The sequence below is a fragment of the Aedes aegypti genome, chromosome 1 (assembly GCF_002204515.2).
Source record: "Aedes aegypti strain LVP_AGWG chromosome 1, AaegL5.0 Primary Assembly, whole genome shotgun sequence".
Lineage (NCBI taxonomy): Eukaryota > Metazoa > Arthropoda > Insecta > Diptera > Culicidae > Aedes > Aedes aegypti.
The window spans coordinates 281,316,582-281,337,224 of NC_035107.1; the positions used below are offsets into that span (position 1 = coordinate 281,316,582).

General features: G+C 37.1%; 2 protein-coding genes across 2 annotated transcripts in view; one reads left to right on the forward strand and one right to left on the reverse strand.

The window, feature by feature from the left end:
- Positions 1-531: 531 nt before the first annotated feature.
- The window catches only part of LOC5577200 (fibroblast growth factor receptor-like 1), a 40,683-nt gene continuing 20,571 nt past the window's right edge, over positions 532-20,643 (reverse strand). The window contains exons 2-5 of the mRNA XM_001663241.2: positions 2,388-2,613; positions 2,199-2,308; positions 1,439-1,670; positions 532-1,376 (exon numbers count right to left, since the gene is read on the reverse strand). Coding sequence (XP_001663291.2) covers positions 646-1,376; positions 1,439-1,670; positions 2,199-2,308; positions 2,388-2,568 — 1,254 coding nt within the window. The 5' untranslated portion in view covers positions 2,569-2,613 and the 3' untranslated portion in view covers positions 532-645. The remainder of the gene's footprint in view (positions 1,377-1,438; positions 1,671-2,198; positions 2,309-2,387; positions 2,614-20,643) is intronic.
- LOC110674157 overlaps positions 2,552-20,643 on the forward strand; it is a 75,333-nt gene continuing 57,241 nt past the window's right edge. Inside the window, exon 1 of the mRNA XM_021837982.1 lies at positions 2,552-2,630. The gene's annotated coding sequence lies outside the window, so the exon portion shown is untranslated. The remainder of the gene's footprint in view (positions 2,631-20,643) is intronic.

Genomic DNA, 20,643 nt, shown 5'->3' on the forward strand with positions numbered 1-20,643 from the left:
CAAACAACAACAATGTTCGCTATATAACGAACGACAAAGCGCTTCTTTTTTATATATTAGGCACCATAACAAAGCATATTGCATAGAAGCAGCCAGATTAATGATGGGATTTGCCACTTTCTGTAGTGTTGAGTAAAAGCTTAGTAAAAGCAGCGAAAGCGATAACTGACGAAATATAGTCAGCTAAGATTTGTAGTTGTAAAACGTTTGCGTTTCCGCTGTATTCACGCTAATCGTTCTATTTTTGACAGATTTCATTTTTGCAGAGTTCGCTACTTCATTTCAACTGTTAAACCGGAAAAAGCAAAAAATCTTGGCTTAGCGCTAAAATTGTTAGTTAAGTAAGTTGAGAAACAGGCTCCACTTCAGCGAGGACGTAAATACCAAGAAGAAGAAGAAGAAGACGAAAAAGAAGTAACACGTATGTTTGTGCACGGACCATGGAGGTTTCGTATTCTTAAAATATTCTTAGAGTAAGCAAGTTGAGTCTTTTTGATCAATACGTCTTAAATATTAAAAAAAGTCCAACAGTTTCCAATAAATAAACAATTTATTTCACAAATGTACATCTAATATTTACAATATCACTTTGGCACCAAATTTACAAACTTACGTTCTTAACTTAATCTCTCCGTTGAGCACGTCCTAAACTACGTTGATTTTCTCATACAGGTGGGACCCTTCGTAACTAAGATTCCGCTTGTGATTACCCCTTCCATAGCCACTGTGAACGATTCTCAAAGGCGTTTCCGGCGCGGCGTAAACCACATCCCCGCTGGAATGACGGTGCATTTGATAAGCATTCCTGCCACTTTTGGTCTGTACCGCTTCGGCTACCACCGGCTTCACGTCCACCCCCTGTTGATTGCACCTCCTCGATACGACGAAGCAAATCCACACGATCACCGGAATCAAAGCGAGGGCTAGTGGGATCAGGAACAGCACCATCAGATCCGACACGCTGGTCCCACTGCCAACGGTGGATCCGTTCGGGTGGACCACGTTGACGTAGGCATCGGCCGTATTGACGCCCCCGTAGTTGATCCCCACGCACACGTAGATTCCGATGTCCCGTTCCGACACGTTGTACAGGATCAGCTTGCTGAGGTAGACATCGTCGGAGATGGGCTTCTCGCCGGAGGACGGAACCAGCTCGTAGAAGTTCTCCAGATACCGGATGGACTTGTCCTGGTTGAAGTTGTGCTCATCCAGGGGTGGATTGTTCAGGTTGATCCGCCGGAACCACTTGATCGACGGTTGAACCTTGCTGTAGACCCGACACTGCAGCACGATCTGGGAATCGAGCAGAGCCGTGGTGTTGGCTGGCAGGTTGTCCAGGAGTTCTGGGGCGCCCACGGTTTCGTCCAGGAGGGACTCTGACAGAAAAAGTGAAGAGAAGTAAAGAAATGCGAGGGTCATATGAGCTGCTAGGTCATACTTATAACATCCAGCTGAAAAGTTCTGATCAGCTGGATGTCGAACTGGGTGCGATCATCCGTCCGGTAGGGGTGTATACTACAGCGGTACAGGCCGGAATCCGCTTCGGTAGTGTTGCGGATGAAAAGTGTAACGCGGCATCTTCGACCTTCGCAGTCAATTGGGCGCCACGGCACGTGATCCAGTTGGTCCCGGTTGGTGCAAGAGGTGCGATTGGTTCCCTCGCCACAAGGCTACGGAAGAATAGAACATTATGTTTACTAGAATATGTTTTCAAATGTGGTAATCTGGTTTCAATGGATTCTGGCAAGAATCCGGAACTGGATTATGACGAGTATCCTTAACTTGATTCTGATATGAATTTTTAACAGGATTCTGATTAAAATCTTGTACAAGATTTTAAAAGAATTTCGAGCAGGATTCTAAAGAGAATCCTGAACAGGATTCAAGAAAAAAAAATCTCATAATATCAGATGGAAGACAAGCTAATGGTGTTTGGCTTCAACAATCAATGTTAGATATCAAACATTCAGGTATAATGTATAAATTAGCAGTATTGGAGTGAATGAAACAACTGTATAGCGCTGAAATCTATTGTGCCGCTGTAAATGTAACCACATTTTATCAGGTTAAAAGCTTCTTCAAAGCTCGCAAGCATTTTAATGTAATCATATTTGAATAAATTCCAAGTAGCTTGTTGATAATTAGGCAAAGTACCATTAACTATTAAATAGGGATGCCCAAAAAGCAACACAACTTACCTTAAAATACCACCGCACGTCGGACGAGTTCATGTGGTCAGCATGGTACTCCTTGATACCGCACCTCAATCGGGCATCGGACCCCGCGGGACACTGGGTCAACTTGAGAACTGTATCCAATCAAGCATAATAGGTAATAATGATTTTATTTCGGTTTTATGAAATTCATCCATTAGGTTAGAGACATACTTTCGCTGTCACCGTAGGCCATCGATGGAGACGAAGACGATACGGACGCTGAAGACGATGGCAAAGACAACGAGACCGGTGGAGTCCTGTAGTAGCATTCGACAGTCGTCAAGTGATGGCAATAATGGTGCAATAGTACAACAGCCAGAGAAACGATGAACCAATTAGGAGCTGGTTTCATTTTGTCGGGTTTCCATCGAGGGTCATCTTATCGAGGGTACTCTGCCTGCCGAACGAGAAAAGGTAATGGAAATTAAATTTTAACCGAAACTGATCCGGGGAGGTTGGTGGTCTGAGAATAATAAGATACAAGAATATAAGAATAAGTGGTTTTATAGACATTATTTGAATGAAATCAACATGTTGGAAGGAACATCTGGTAATCAATTTAAATGAGAATAAGAACATTTATTCATATCCATTGATTAGCAAAAGTTTTATTCGGAATAACCGATGTAACCAAAAGTTTCATGTGTCTTTGAGTAGATGCTACACAGTTATGTAGCCAGAGTTTTTTTTTTCAATTTGGTTATACCGAAGTAGGCCGTTATTAAAATTTGTACGTGTCGTTGATGATTGTTGCTAAATCATGTCAAATCAAAGAAAATCAGTTGGTGCTTCTGCAAAAGTATCAGCATACTTTATGTATGTCAGCGCCTAAGGACCTATGCACGGGCTCACTATTTGACGTTTTAGCGGTGCCGTGTTATTTATGTAACCATGGAAACCAGTGAACTCGGCACCGCTCAAACGTCAAATTAGTGAACTCGTGCATAGGTCCATGGACCGATGCACGAGTTCACTAATTTGACGTTTGAGCGGTGCCGAATTCACTGGTTACCATGGTCCAATAAATAACACGGCACCGCTAAAACGTCAAATAGTGAACCCGTGAATAGGTCCATAGTGATACTTTTTCGGATCATTCTGTGACGAACCACCTTAGAGTTCGGACGCGCTTTCTTAGCGCTCTTGTAAATATTTTACAACTAGACTTCTGACCCCGGGCCCGCGCGCGTACCAGTCAGCCAGAACTTCAATTGTATATATTTATTTTCTCTTTTTGACAACATAGCTCTGCGCGCTTCTCGTGCTTAGCCAGAAATAGCAATTCAACTTTTTTTTTTAAACCACGCCGCGCGTCAGCGTATCAAAGTAACTTTTTTACCTTTACCCCGCGTGCGCGTGTATTTTAACCATGCCGTGTGGTGTTACATCGTGCAGCATTAGTGACGATCGCTTTCTTTGGAGGTGTGAATACTGCAGCAAAAAATACCATGCAGCGTGCATCGGAGTGCAGCGTCATCAGGAGCACATTATCACCGCATTTATGGTGCCTATGTGTGCTGACTGCCAGGACATCTTACCGAAGGAAGCCGACGTGAGGAAACTACTTCACCAACAGGAACAACTTCTGGAAGTAATCCACTCCCAAACAGATGTAAACCAACGAGTAGCCGCTGACATAAAAAAATTTTACTCAATGTCGGAACTTTTCGACAGCATTGAGCTGTTGCTAAATGACCTGAAAGAAACAGTAAACAATAATAACGGTCAAATTACAAGCACAGTCAGTCAGCACGTAAAGTCGTGTGACTCACGCATGCACTCCATAATTAATGAGTCCAACTTGGTGATGTCGCAAAAAATCGCCGAGCTTTTGGACAAACGGCTGACTAATGTCCACAAAGACATTCTACGGCTAACGGAAAAAACCGAGAATCTTTCGATCCTGAATAATGACCAAGCACTTTCAAAAAACAGTGCAGATTCACTTCAGGAAATTCTCGAGGAAATAAAATTTGTGTCAGCAACTATTTCTACGTCAAAAATAACTGAAAATCAATGCCCTCAAACGAGTTTGGAGGAGGAACTACCAGAAAGTTTAGACAACAATCAAGTGTCTGAGCAGTCACATCAACATCACCAGCAAAAACAGCATCAACAACAACTACGTCAGACTACCAATCGACCTGAAAAGCAGCAGCATTTGAAAAAATCAAATCCACCCCATCTGGAAAATGGTAATAATGCCATCGCTGCTCTATTTGCTGAACGTCGAGCAAAGTTTTCTAATTCAAATGCAGCAGCTCAACTAAAAATTAACACCTCTCGATCTGGTTGGCGTACCTTAGGAAACAAACGGTGTTGGAGGCAGGATTGGTCTGCATACGACTTAAAGCAGACTAATCTACAGCTTCAGGAAAAAGCAGCCGAAAAAGCCAGACAAAGGAGAAAACGAAGAAAAGAACAGATCTCCCGAGTCAGTTATGAGCAAACCGTAGACAGTAGAGCTAAACCTAAACTACAAGAACGAAATCAGGGCTTGGTTTTAGACAAAGAACTACTGGCGATCGCCAAAGCCAAATTTTCCAGTCCACCATCTACCACCGACCATCCTATTTCCGGTCTATCCGTCCCAAAGAAAATCAACTTCAGAAAGGGTGAAACAATAAACCCTTATCGGGCGGAAAAGCAGAGCCAGCATTCACACAATACAGCATTTTGGAATGAAGCTGCCACACCTCCATTACCGAGCATTAACCGGCAGTCACAACAACCATCAAACCAACACCAAATAATACAACCTACATGTAACAACACTCTAAATGGAGCTAATGCTAACCTGGGAGGGAGGCACCGATACTACACACGAAATATGACACATTTTTTTTTCAAACTGCAAGAAAACCAGCTTGCCAACGACAATCAAGGCAGACTTGATGAAAATCGCTAGTTTTCTTTTGTTGTGTACCTTCGAAGTTTTCGGACAAACATGAAAATAGGGCCAAAGTTTTGTATGCATTTTATTTTCGTTTTCATTAGAAAAAGTAAAATTATGCGTATTTGAATACTTTATATTCAATCAGAATAAAAGGTGCTATCGTGACATTTCTTTTGAATAGGCATGAATAGCATATCAATCGATTTTTTGTCACATTTGATGAAATTCAAAAATATGTTTTGATCAATTACGCGCTTTTTCCATGTTTGTCCGTTGTTTAAGATCTGGGCTCAAAGTGACAGTTCGTGACAGCAGAATCTCGGCTCACTATGACGTACAGAAATTTCGTATCGGTTTCTCCCTCCCAGATGCTAACCAGCATGACCATCACCAACAGCAGCAGCAACACCAACATCAGCTGCCAAATCCGGACAGCCAATTAGAATTAGACCCGATGAGACCTCCTATCGTTCGTCTAACTCAGCAATCTACGGAGGGTGATGGCCGCTTCCTAAAGGCAAGACTTCGTGATCCCAACATCATGAAGATCGTCCAGCTGTACCTGGCATACATGAAGGACCAGTCTGCAAATATCTGCATCGATGGCAACACACCAACTAGCATCAAGATGGTACGGAAGGATTGCCAACGGATCCCGATCATCTTCTACGAATGTTTGCGGACGTACACCAGGAATATGGAGTTGGCCCAGCTGAAGCAGCAGCAGATCTGGAGGCGTATCGTCGGCATCTATCGAGTGAGCGTACTAACCGACTTCAGCAATTGCGGAAGATTCGCATAAATTCTTCTCTCCCCCACCAGGACCATCAAATTTTCGCAAGTAAGGACGCCCACTTCCACGGAAGAACATAGTATAATTTTATCAAACGACGTGCCTCCAAAAACTTCTTTGCGATGTAAACAGAGTGTGGCTGAAATCTTGATATACTGTCAGAATTTCAATCGCATGAAAAGCCCAGCAAAAATGAAGCAAATCTATAAAAACATTTTAGGCACATCCTTTTCGGTTATACTGGCAACTGAAACAAGCAACTGAAAGCGTAAAAAGCGAAGAAGTCTTTGGAAGCAGCTTCAACGTATTCAGAGGCGACCGGATTTTTTCTGAGTCCGGAAGAAAATCAGGTGGGGGAGTACTCGTTGCTCTTTCAACTGATTTTATTCTGAAATTATTAATACGCAAAATTTTTAAGAATTCGAACAGGTCTGGGTAAAGTCACACATAGCAGATGAAACACGCTTGTTTGCCTCAGTGTATTTTCCACCTGACCATGCACATAAAGGCACGTATGAAAATTTCTTACAATGTGCCGAACAAATTTTATCACAACTCCCCCCAGAGGTTAAAGTTCACCTATGGTGATTTTAACCAACGCAATGTCATTCGGGACTCTGAAAATGAATGTATTTTACTCCCAGTCGTCGGGGACAATGAAACATTGCAGTTTATTTTCGATAAAACCGCAAATTTAGGACTAAATCAAATTAATCATATTAAAAACAGGCAAAACTGTTATTTGGATTTCTTATTGACAAACATTTACGAAGATTTCTGTGTAACTGAGTCATTGAATCCATTATGGAAAAATGAAGCATTTCACACCGCAATCGAATATTCCCTATTCATCCATAAGAATGCAAGACCCAACGACTATGAATACGAGGAAGCCTTTGAATACAAATCAGCAGACTATGAAAAAATAGTGTTAATTGGCAAGAAATAATCAGAAATGAAGGAAATATTGAAACTGCTGCATACACATTCAATGAAATTGTACTAGAAATCATAAAACAAGAAATTCCTTCCAAAATAATACGGCGAAACCTCAGTACAAAAAATCCAATATGGTATAACAACAATTTATAAGAAACACCAGAAAGATGAAAACTTAGCAAAATATTTGGACATTTGCAATCAATTGAATCTTGATGAAAATGTGAGTGACAACTCAGATAAAATTTGCAATCTATATGCAAATTTTTATCCAAGAAATCTATACTACATTTTCGGAAGAAGACCGCGATCGCAATTAGCTTGCGTTTTATCCGGAATTTTCTAGAGATATTGGTGTAAATCAAATCCATGCGCGGGAAATTTCAGACGCTCTAATAAATTTGGACGCTTCAAAAGGTCCCGGCCCTGACACGATTCCACCAATATTTATGAAAAATTTAGCAAAAGAACTTACAGCGCCATTGTTTTGGCTTTTTTATAAATCCCTTGAATCCGGAATCTTCCCAAAAATATGGAAAAGCTCCTTTTTAGTGCCTATCTTTAAATCTGGCCGAAAATCTGACATACGTAATTATCGTGGTATTGCCATTATCTCTTGTATTCCAAAACTTTTCGAGTCAATTGTCAACGAAAATCTATTTCTTCAAATCGAAAATAGAATTACTGACACACAACATGGCTTCTTTAAAAGCCGCTCGACCTCAACAAATTTACTTCAATTTGTTGACTATTCATTGAATGCAATGGACAATGGACACCACGTAGATAGATCGCATAGACATACAAATGCTACTTTTCAAACTAAAAAAAAAATGGAATCGAGCCAAGACTGCTGAAATGGCTTGAATCGTATTTAACTGACCACCAACAAATAATAAAATTCAAAGGAAACAAATCAAAACCAATTCAAGTCACTTCGGGTGTCCCTCAATGCTCTCATTTGGGACCTCTTCTTTTCATTATGTATGTAAACGACATTTCCTTCATTTTCAATAAACTCAAAGTGTTAATTTGTGCCGATGACATGAAGCTCTACCTGGAAATAAGAAATGAAGGAGACATCAATGTATTCCGCAATGAAATAGAAAAATTCTACATATGGTGCAAAAAAAACCTATTAGAATTGAATGTAAAAAAATGCAACCTAATATCATTTAGCAGAAAAAGAACAACACCACGAATTTCAATTTCATTAGGAAATCAAAATGTGGAAAAATGTGAAAGAGTAAGGGACTTAGGAGTAATCTTAGACTCTAAACTTTCTTTCGTAGACCACTACAATACAATAATTCACAGGGCTTATAACATGCTAGGGTTCATAAAACGCTTCTGCTACAACTTTCATGACATATGTAAGATCAATCATGGAATACTGCAGCATTGTATGGTCTCCTTTCTCAATGACACACGAAGAAAGATTAGAATCTGTACAAAAATAATTTCTACTATATGCTCTTCGTAAATTAGGTTGGACATCATTTCCACTTCCACCCTACAAAGCACGCTGCATGCTTATTAACATACAAACTTTGAGAGAGCGGCGTGAAATCGCAAGAGTTTCATTTGTAAATGATATCGTTTCGCAACGTATTGATTCTACACAAATCTTATCAAAATTAAATTTCTACGCTCCTTCTAGGCAACTACGAAATCGTAACTTATTCTTGACAAATCATCATCGAAAAAATTTTGCCAAAAACGGGCCTCTAAATCAAATGATGGCCATTTACAATCAACATTGCGAAACTATTGACTTTACCATGTCTCGGCAAAATCTAAAAACATACTTCAAATCCATTAGAAATCGCAACACATAAAATAAAACAAAATGAAATTAACATTACTTACACTACACTTTCTTTTTCAATATTTTTTATAAGTTTCATAATTTTAGTATTAAGAAATAAAACAAAAATATGTATATGTAAAATGTACTAGTCTACATCGGTTGACGAAAATAAATAAATAAATAAATATGAGGACTAAGATTTATTACTTTGAAATTGCGAGCTAATATGTCAACATGGCTGCCAAAACGAATAATGGGCTACTTAGGCTTAAGGCTAAGTAGCCCGTCATTCGTTTTGGTAACAATGATGACTTTTCAGCTTGCATTTCAAAGTGATAAAACTCAGTCTTAATAGTTTATATTGATTTGAAAAAGTATCTTTGTACTCGCTAACATGCATAAAGTATGCTTATACGTTTTCAGCTGTGTCAGTGCAAAACCAACTGATTTTCTTTGATTCGAAATCGTGAGATGATTTAGCAACAATCATCAACGACGCGTACAAATTTCAATGACGGCCTACGTCGCCTTAAAGCAATCATAATTCTCGAAATTCTAGCGAAGGATGTTTAAGAGGAAAATAATCATCATCGTTTGACAAATTTATATAATATTTATATATAAATTTATATACCTAATAATCGAAAATCATCGTTTTACAAATTTTCAAAATAAGTTTTTTTTTGCTCAAAATTGAAGCAATGTTCAAGACAATCTATCATCGCACTACACTTGCTACCTGTAATGCAATGATAGATTTTCAAGAGGATTTAATTGAATTTGAACCAAAACTGGTTTTCATTTTTGATGATTGCTGATGATTGAATGATGAATTCTTGAGAATCGCACGAATAGGGGTACATACTTTCATTCGCAAGCTTTGACAACCCAGACAGCGTCCTAAAATTGCGCGCTACTTTCCTCGGGTTTCACTTATCAATCCAAGAAGTAGACAAGTTGAATGGAGGGTGAATTCGAACTCGAACTGCGTGGCACATTGCACGGTTCATTTGATCCATTCATTGATTGCAAAAAAAAAAGAGAGTGGCGCGAAACGTGTGAAATCGGATTCGTAGAAGAGAAGACATCGTCACGCGTGAGGGTTCTGGAAAATCACTTTTATTCCTTTTTCACGGCTGAGAAGCCAATTCGAGTTCAAGAAATGTGACCGGCGAAATACATACAGTTGTGTTCAGAATAATAGTAGCAAAAGCCGATTTTCATACAAAATGGTCAACTTTGGCATGCTGTAATTTAGTTTCCATATGAGCAATCGACATGAAATTTTCACAGTGAACTACAAATATACTCAAATTTAATATCACAAGGTTTGAAAATGTTCACACTACCGGCTAAAAAGTTAAGCACCAGGTGAAATCGCTCAAAATAATAGTAGTTTTAATAATTACAATATCTGCTGTATTTTCATTTTTTGAATTTTTCTTTATTCATCGTTTCAACCATTTCCACCTAAGCTATGAATTTATAAACAACCCAATTTTTAACAAAATTGTTGCTGAACAAAAATTTGCAAAAGAAAAACTACTATTATTTTGAGTGATTTCACCTAGTGCTTAACTTTTAAGCCGGTAGTGTGATAATTTTCAAATCTTGTGGTATTAAATTTGAGTATATTTGTAGTTCACTGTCAAAATTTCATGTCGATTGCTCATATGGAAACTAAGTTACAGCATGCCAAAGTTGACCATTTTGTATGAAAATCGGCTTTCACTACTATTATTCTGAACACAACTGTATGTTTTTGATGTTGATGCGATTGTAGATATTTCGGTGATTGTACAGCCTTAGAAGGATATGCCGTTATGAACTCGGATAAACGATGCTTAATTCAAAACAAATGTCCTTAATCTTCTATCAAGTCAATTTAAGTCACAAATTGTAATGTGATATTTAGCTTGACTTTGAAAGATTCCCTGAAAGAATCTACACCGAAACAGGCCCAAGCATTCTTTCACAATCCACTTCTTCAGTTGACAAGCTGGGAAGCCCCATCTGAACCGCTATCAATAAGGCGAAAAAAAAGTATCGAATTGCAGCAACTTTCCCACCTCCTTCTTTTGATTCCGTGCAAGGTGAGTTCATAGAAGCTAACCCCTTCATTTTTCTTACGTAAGCATTCCCAAATAGCATTTTCCGATGGTGGATCAATAGCCCGTCTCAAAATAGCGTACCGAAGAAGACAAAGCTTCTGACTTCGGTGTACTGTTTGCTAGGAGTTCTATAAGAGGATTTCCTTAGAATTCGAGTGTCCAGCGAATAAGTAAAGCCAACATGGCTAGTTTTACGTGTGGATAACGGAAACACAGAACATAATCATTCCTGAAAATACGTTCCTATGAAAATAGACTACAAGATATCCTTCGCGAGATTTCTAGCTCAATAGGGCGATATTCAAAACTATAAAGGCAATAGATGGCTCTTTTTCAATGGTAGTAAAAACGAAATCCTGAAGCAAAGAAAGCACCACGGAAGATGAACTAATCACAAAACGTTATATGTTCACTCTACACTTGATTTCTAATCACTACTTTTTTTATTCAGTTCCCTAATTGCAAGCAATATACGATTTTCATTATTTTCCATACGTTTGACAGTTCTCCGACTACCATTCTTCCATGCGCTTGTGTTGAAAGTTTGAGAAATTTGAGAATCCAGCGTAGTGCGATCAGGGGGTGAAATACAAACAACAGTGTCGCCGCTCGGCGGCCAGTGAAAGAAACTGAATGTTCGAAAGGTTGTTGCCTGTACTTTTTGCCGCTAGCGCCAACTGTTAGCGTTTGAGAACAAAATAAACAGTCGTTACCCTATTAAGAACAAACGTATTGAATGTCGCAAAGGTTCGAAAGCCTCATTAATCATCTTATACAATATCTGATGACAATAGGGCGATATTCAAAACTGAAAAGGCAATAGATGGCTCTTTTTCAGTGGTAGTAAAAACGAAATCCTGAAGCAAAGAAAGCACCACGGAAGATGAACTAAACACAGAAAGTTATGTATTCACTTTGCACTTGATTTCTAATCACTACTTTTTTGATCCAGTTTCCGAATTGTAAGTAATTTACGTTTTTCATTATTGCCCATACGTTTTGACAGTTCTCCGACTACCATTCTTCCATGCGTTTGTGTTGGAAGTTTGAGAAATTTGAGAATCCAGCGTAGCGCGATCAGTGAGAGGGATACAAACAACAGTGTCGTCGCACGGCGGCCAGTGGAAGAAACTGAATGTTCGAAAGGTTCTTTCCTGTTCTACTGTTAGCGTTTAAGAACGGAATAAACAGTCGTTACCCTATTCGTGATCAAACGTCAACATCCCACCGCAAAATCGCTAGTGTTTAGAGGTGATGTTAACCTCCAAAATGCGAAATCATCACCTCCAACTTAGTTCTAATACCCACCATTATATGAATTATGGTGGCGCGTCGATCGTCGCAAGTTTATCGTTAAACAGTCAATATATTATAATTGACGGGTAAATCATTTTTTGGTTCGAGACCTCATTAAAAACAAAAACATATAAATTGAATCATTCTCTGTGATACCTTAGAATTATCAAGCTTTGAAAACACTTAAATTTTGGATGATGGATGAAGATTTTGATTTCAGGACTTGAATGTATTAATGAATTAATTTAAATAAAAGACGTTGTCTTTCCACTATTCTTGCTCCTTCTAATTTTCAAATCCTACATGAACGAAAACAAGAAGAATAATGTGAGGAATGGGGGCAAATCTGACCAAAACGTTTTATTCCAAACACTGCTGCACAATCTCGTCTCAACATCAACCAGCATCAGGATGGTAGCAGAAGTGACCATGGATTGATGAAAATGAATAGGGTAACGACTGTTTATTTCGTTCTTAATCGCTAACAGTTGGCGCCAGCGACAAAAAGTACAGGCAACAACCTTTCGAACATTCAGTTTCTTCCACCGGCCGCCGAGCGACGACACTGTTGTTTGTATTCCTCCTACTGATCACGCTACGCTGGATTCTCAAATTTCTCAAACTTTCAACACAAGCGCATGGAAGAATGGTAGTCGGAGAACTGTCAAAACGTATGGAAAATAATGAAAAACGTAAATTACTTGCACTTTGGAAACTGGATCAAAAAAGTAGTGATTAGAAATCAAGTGTAAAGTGAATACATAACTTTTTGTGTTTAGTTCATCTTCCGTAGAGCTTTCTTTGCTTCAGGATTTCATTTTTACTACCACTGAAAAAGAGCCATCGATTGCCTTTTCAGTTTTGAATATCGCCCTATAGGGCGATATTCAAAACTGAAAAGGCAATAGATGGCTCTTTTTCAGTGGTAGTAAAAACTAAATCCTGAAGCGAAGAAAACACCACGGAAGATGAACTAAACACAAAAAGTTATGTATTCACTTTGCACTTGATTTCTAATCACTACATTTTTGATCCAGTTTCTTAATTACAAGTAATTTACGTTTTTCATTATTTTCCATACGTTTTGACAGTTCTCCGACTACCATTCTTCCATGCGCTTGTGTTGAAAGTTTGAGAAATTTGAGAATCCAGCGTAGCGCGATCAGTGGGAGGAATACAAACAACAGTGTCGTCGCTCGGCGGCCGGTGAAAGAAACTGAATGTTCGAAAGGTTGTTGTCTGTACTTTTTGCCGCTGGCGCCAACTGCTAGCGGTTATGAACGAAATAAACAGTCGTTACCCTATTGGTCTTGGAATAGGGTAACGACTGTTTATTTCGTTCTTAATCGCTAACAGTTGGCGCCAGCGGCAAAAAGTACAGGCAACAACCTTTCGAACATTCAGTTTCTTTCACCGGCCGCCGAGCGACGACACTGTTGTTTGTATTCTTCCCACTGATCACGCTACGCTGGATTCTCAAATTTCTCAAACTTTCAACACAAGCGCATGGAAGAATGGTAGTCGGAGAACTGTCAAAACGTATGGAAAATAATGAAAAACGTAAATTACTTGCAATTTGGAAACTGGATCAAAAAAGTAGTGATTAGAAATCAAGTGTAAAGTGAATACATAACTTTTTGTGTTTAGTTCATCTTCCGTAGAGCTTTCATTGCTTCAGGATTTCGTTTTTACTACCACTGAAAAAGAGCTATCTATTGCTTTTTCAGTTTTGAATATCGCCCTATTGGCACTCGAGAGGTTTCCGAGTTGCGTCTCTCTCGAAACAAATAACGATTTGATTCAGTCGTGAAGCTTTCTTCAAGTGCTTTTTTTCATTCGAAACTAGGTTTTGATTGATGCCCTTGGGATGATTCCGATGGGAGACAATTTTGTTGAGTTGTGCTGTTGTCGCCGGTGGTTTGAAGTGGAGTAAGGTTGTTTTTCAGAATGGATTGTTAGTAGCGTATGGATAGAGATGGGGTGTTGAAAGATCATGAGGAGAACATGGAGAGAAGATAAAAATTGAGCTGTATATGGAGAAATAAATATGCAGAGATGATTAGTGAACAAGGATGAAAAAAAATCATCTCTAGCGACTAATGGGAAGTATGCACTTCAACAGAAATATAATCGCCTATCTCGATGAGTGGTAAATTTCTTGCGAGGAATACTCGAGAAAAGCATTTTTCATTGATCGCAGTACGCAGTTGAAAAGAAATGTCAATTCTAATGTAGCTCACTGTAGAAAATTTCTTGACCATTTCAGAAATTTTCACTTTTCTTGAGCGGAGCAGAATACTTAGCTTAACAACACAATATTTGAATGATCTAAGAGGGCCGTCCATCTTGCAGAAGCATGTTTTGACCACCTCATCACGCGCGCATAGTAAGGATACATGGAGCATCAGATACCGTTTTGATTCATATTACGGACAGCTTCAAATTCCGGACAGTCTCGTTTGTATGGGAAACATTTCACACGAAATGTTTCAATTTTCGCCGTTCAAAAGTTCTCATTTTCGAGGCTCGTTTTATTAGGTTTTTTCTATAAATATCATTGCAAATTTATAATGCCCAACTACCTTAGACGTCTCTTAAGTGGTTGAACGATTTCAATTGATGATTTGACTGTTCCATTAATGATTATCATGAGCTGTCCGTAATTCGAATCAAAGCGTCCGGAATATGAGGCAAAAGTGAGGGAGCGTCCGGAATAAGAATCATGAAAAGGCCACACGTTTTGCTTTATTTAAAATTATTCAAGTTGCGGACGCGTATTCTTTACCCACCATCCGAAAGTTAAGGGCTTCCGACGCTCGATAACGCTAAAAAATCATACAGAATGATTTATTTTGTATGGTCCAAGCTGGGTTATACTTCACTGAGGCCTTAAGTGTCCGTAATATGAATCAAAACGGTACACTGTTTGTCGGATGTTGTTACATGTTGCGATTAACATGAATGAGAACGCGCTCACGGCATAATTTTTCGTCCAAACCATGTCCGATTGATTTTTGAATCAAAAATGGCATACGAGAAGAAAGATCGCAGAATAAATGCATAGAAAACCTCTAAAAGTTAGGTCTTTGGTTTGCGAACAATTGATCGTTAGCACACATGCCGAGCGAATCATTTTTCGTGGAGCGAAGTTTGTTGTTAGGACTTGACGACTAATGGTTTATCGTTGTTGCTATGCTCGCATGATAAAGAACATCCGCGATGCATCATTTATTTAGTCATCATCCGATCACTAGATTTCCATCCTTGATATTAAGAAATGGAGGAGATGTGATTTTTGGTGATATTTGTTTGGGAGTTTTTATAGCGAATCTTACAAGATTTTATTCTGAGAGTCCTCGAAGGGATTTACTAATTCATTTGTCCTCAAATGATTCTACAAATTCTTCTGCAAATATTTTCAATCATTACTCCGTTATCATCTTGAGCGAATTATCCATCAATTATCTAATAGTTTTCTAATGAAGAACGATTGAAAAAATATTGTGTTTTCAAACTGTTATTCTTAACTATGGCAATTTTATTTTTTTTCCCTAGAATTCCGTTCTAAGATTCATCTATATATGCATGGATCTTTGTATTACAAGATAGTGACAATTCATTCATGAGACCCTCCATCAATGTCTGCTAGGAATCCATCAGGAACATAACCTTTTTTTTGACAAACTCAGATAATTATCAAGCTGATTTACTCTAGGACTTCATAAATTCTTTTAAGGTGAAGATAAATCGAAGCCAAATCTCAAATTTTCAAGAGCACAAATCTGGAGAACCGAACATCCGTTAAAACTGAAACCCTAATCGATTGATCACTCACTGGTGGTGGCCAATCGATAAGGTTTTGAGCTCAAATGGTTGTTCGGTTCTCCAGATTTGTGCTCTTGAAAATTTGAGATTTGGCTTCGATTCATCTTGAACTTAAGGATTTTCCTGGGATTCATCTAGGAATCATTCCATTTCATGATATTTCTGTAGAGCTTTTCTTGGATATTTTTATAGCTTATTTTCAGGTATTATCCCCGAATTTGCCAGTAGGGAAATAAAAAAAAATATATATAATCTTTTTTGTGCTTTCTAATTGAGTTCTGGTTAAAAGAGAATCTAGATGTGCAAACATGTTGTGAGGAGATTAGGGATTTACAACAGAATTTCTGGATTTTTTTTTAATTTGCTTAGAGGACTAAACGGTGCGAAGTTATTCTTGGCTTTATACCTGAAAAAAAAAAGTTTTACAGGATTGCCAGAGTAAAATCAATGAAAATAAAAAAAAACTAATTAGGAAATTTCTTGAGGAAATTTTACTTTTAGCCTTGAGCAACAGCTGGTGAATAAGGGGTCTATTTTGAAAATCGAGCAGATTCATGTGACTCTTCTGTTGTCACTGTCGATCAAAGTAAGAATGCATATTATGCATATTTCAGATGTCACTGACAGGAGCCACGGTCGATCAAAAATTTCACTCGACACGACTCTGTCAGTCGAATTATTCGACAGTTGTCACTCTGTATGACAGGATTAATATGGTAGTCGATAGCACGATGTACTATATTGAGAGTTGATATATTCCGAAAGCTGACAGCTTCTTGACGACGTCATTCCTATCCACCTCGAACAAATTTTTGAAAAAAAAAAATGATCTAGTGGTCCGGATGGTATATCCCGACTAAGGGTACATAATAAAATTATATCAGCATATGTTATTATGTTATAAGTTTTTTTCGAACATAGGTTGTTACAAACTTGATGCAGGATGTTGTTAAAATAACTAAAATTATAACAAAAACTGTATGAATAGTAACAAAAACATAACAAAATGTGTTTTAATTTTAACAAAAACATACCAAACCAAGTTATAATGTTTGATACAAAGTATCAAAATTATAATACTGTTCGATATACGATAATATTGTATATTATTGAGATGCTTAACTTTCTATTTATTTTGTTATAAAGTTGTCAAAAATGAACAAAAAAAATATCATAAAGGGAAATAAAACACATTATGATATATTTCTGTTTTATTATGTTCTATCGATGACGGAGCCTTACAAAATTATATCATAATATGATATGGATATCATATTCTGATAAAATTTTATTATATTTTTGTTAGAAGCCTCTAGTCGGGATGGTATAAGCCTGCCTTGTTAAGTTTTTATTCCGTGGTCGATAGGTGACTTCTGAAATATGCATGCCTACTGTGTTCGACAGTGACTGCCGACGAGTCGCATAAAATGGTACAAAATAGACCCCTAAGAAGTTTGTTTTAGTCAAAAAGATTGTCAGGACTACCTACTGTATTCTGAATATCAACATATTTGTATTCTGAATCTTGGGAGAATTTATACTTAGGCTTTGGGGGAAAAACTCCCGAATTTTTAGGCGAAGTCATGGCAAATACTTTGTAGGAACTGATTTTAATCTTCTTCCGGAAATTTGTAATGACTATTTATGGGATTTTTTTTTGACTAAATGCATCTGGTGAATTTTAATGAAATTATTGGCGAACGGTCTCAGGAGCTTCTAAGGTAGTTATCAGGCAACCTTTTTCTGTATTTTGATTGAGTATCTTATTTTTCTATTTAGAATTGTGCATTTGCAGAAACGAAAAAAGCAGTTTTCATCCAAATGAACAACAAATCTAGAAACATAAAAGCGTTTCTTCATTTTGCCAATTACGATAAATTGACGTTCTTGTTTTTCGTGATTTATTAATATATCGGAAGCAAAGTGCTTTTAAAATGTTGACAAATGCTCCATTCTTACTACAGCCTTAAAAATACTTAAAGGTGTGTTGCAGGAAAATTCATTAGAAGACATTTGACAAAATTCTACAGAAATATCTGAGAAATTTCTTGTTAAAATTTTCAACAACATATCTAGGGAAAACTCACTTCTCAAAATTCCAGATTGAATAACCAAATATAAAACCTTAAAACTGTCCTAACAATTATATAAAAAATATGATTTTACTTTCTTGTTTTAGCTTGAACTATTCCATTATAGATTATACTACAGTTTTCATAAGGAGTGTTTCCATAATAAGTTCTACCGAACATTTCTTCAATAACACGTTTTTACCAGTAATCTATGTATCCTTTGTCACGTTTTTTGTATGAGTCCTTCGAAAATTTTGTAAGGCTTGTCACGCTTGGCTTGACCCCCTCCCCCCCCCTTGGAGCGTGACGTATTTTGTGCATGATCCATAAGGATTCTGCCAATGAATGTTATCAGAATGTAATTCCAAGAGCTGTTTAATATTATGAAAAATATTACCGTGTAACTTCTTCTTAGGATGACTGTAATATGATTCTGCTAAAAAATGTTGAGAAAATTTCTTATACATCTCTAAGATGTTATAAATTTCTCTTTGAATGTCGTCTCAAATATATTGTGAATTGTAGTAAAAATTCCGCTTTTTTATTATTTTGCCAAACATTCCTTTAGGTAAATTCCATTACCATTTTTGTAATTAATAATAAATAAAAATGAAAAGGATTCCAGATAATTTTTCACAAATTTCCAATTAAACTTCTAAGACATATTTTTTAAAGCCAGGGATTGAATAATGTGAAAATTATGAGAATCTCTCAATCTCTGTAACAATCATGAAAGCACATTGTGAAAGCCTGTTTATTATATACTGCTACAACTCTGATTAGATCGGGGGAAAACCCCTCTAAACAAGTTCCAGGACTTGAGGACACTATTGCTATCGGATGTTAGGAGATTGTTTATCGTGCCAGTAAATTAAAACACCTACCCCAATGGTGGACAAGCGAGAAAAAATGAATTTATCATCGCTCTCTCTTTGGGGACCTCGTTAGCTGCTCTTATTTATCAAACTTGTTACAACTTGCGATATATTGCCGATCGTGGACTGCTAAAGATGGGATATTTTTCTTCGCCTGCTTTGATCTTGCTCCAACATCAAATGAGAACGAATTTATTTATTTATTTATTTATTTATTTATTTATTTATTGATTTTATTTTGTCTTTGAGCCTTTGGCTCTTAGAGACTGATTAGAGTACAAATACATACATGTAGGCTTTTAGTTATTTCGACATACAAAATATAAGATAAATATAAGAAATTGCTGAACAATTGACTAACATTTTAAAAGTTGAGACATATTAACATTAAATACTGGACTGATTATTCAAAAGAATGGTTTTCAGTTTGATTTTAAAACAATTTTGCGAGAGAATTTCAATATCTTGTTGGAGATTTTTTTTTTTTTTTTTTTTTTTTTTTTTTTTTTTTTTTTTTTTTTTTTTTTTTTTTTTTTTTTTTAATATTTTTATTAGTATCATTCCAAACATTACATTCATTATTTCTTATATCTAGGTGTTCTGTGTTATTAGACAACACTATCATCCTAATTTGGTAAAACAAATCTAAGATTTTATTAACATTTTGTTAACAACATATTACATTTCATTTGCCGTAGCAGTTCAGATTTTTTACAGGTGAGTTGATTTCACCTGCTTATAAGAGAAAAAAAAAAAAAGTTTTTAATATACTTAACCTAACTTAACCTAAACATATAACGCATTAATCGTGGCAATAGAAGATTGTAACGATTTTTGCCTGAAATTATTGATTATTTTATTTGACATTTGTTCCAATGTTTCAACATTGGATATTCTATGTAACTCATTAGTACTATACCAGGGAGGAAGCCTCAGAATCATTTTCAAAATTTTATTTTGAATTCTCTGCAGAGCTTTCTTCCTGGTATTACAACAGCTAGTCCATATTGGTACAGCATACAACATGGCTGGCCTGAAAATTTGTTTGAATATCAAAAGCTTGTTCTTAAGACAAAGTTTTGATTTTCTATTAATAAGGGGATAGAGACATTTTACATATTTGTTACATTTGGCTTGAATGCCCTCAATGTGATTTTTGAAAGTTAAATTCTTATCTAGCATGAGTCCTAGATACTTAACTTCATCTGACCAATTTATTGGAACCCCTCTCATCGTGACAACATGTCTACTTGAAGGTTTCAAATAAAGAGCTTTTGGTTTATGTGGGAATATTATTAGTTGAGTTTTGGAAGCATTAGGAGAAATCTTCCATTTTTGCAAGTATGAAGAAAAAATATCCAAACTTTTTTGCAATCGACTACAGATGACACGCAGGCTTCGTCCTTTGGCGGAGAGGCCTGTGTCATCCGCAAACAAAGATTTTTGACATCCCTGAGGTAACTCAGGTAAGTCAGATGTGAAAATATTGTATAATATTGGTCCCAAAATGCTGCCTTGGGGAACACCAGCTCTTACAGGAAGTCTTTCAGATCTGGAGTTCTGATAATTAACCTGAAGTGTACGATTTGACAGATAACTTTGAATTATTCTAACAATGTATGTTGGAAAATTAAAATTTTTCAATTTTACAATCAAACCTTCATGCCAAACACTGTCGAATGCTTTTTCTATGTCTAGAAGAGCAAGACCAGTAGAGTAGCCTTCAGATTTGTTGGAACGGATCAAATTTGTTACACGTAAAAGTTGATGAGTGGTCGAATGTCCATGGCGGAATCCGAACTGTTCATTG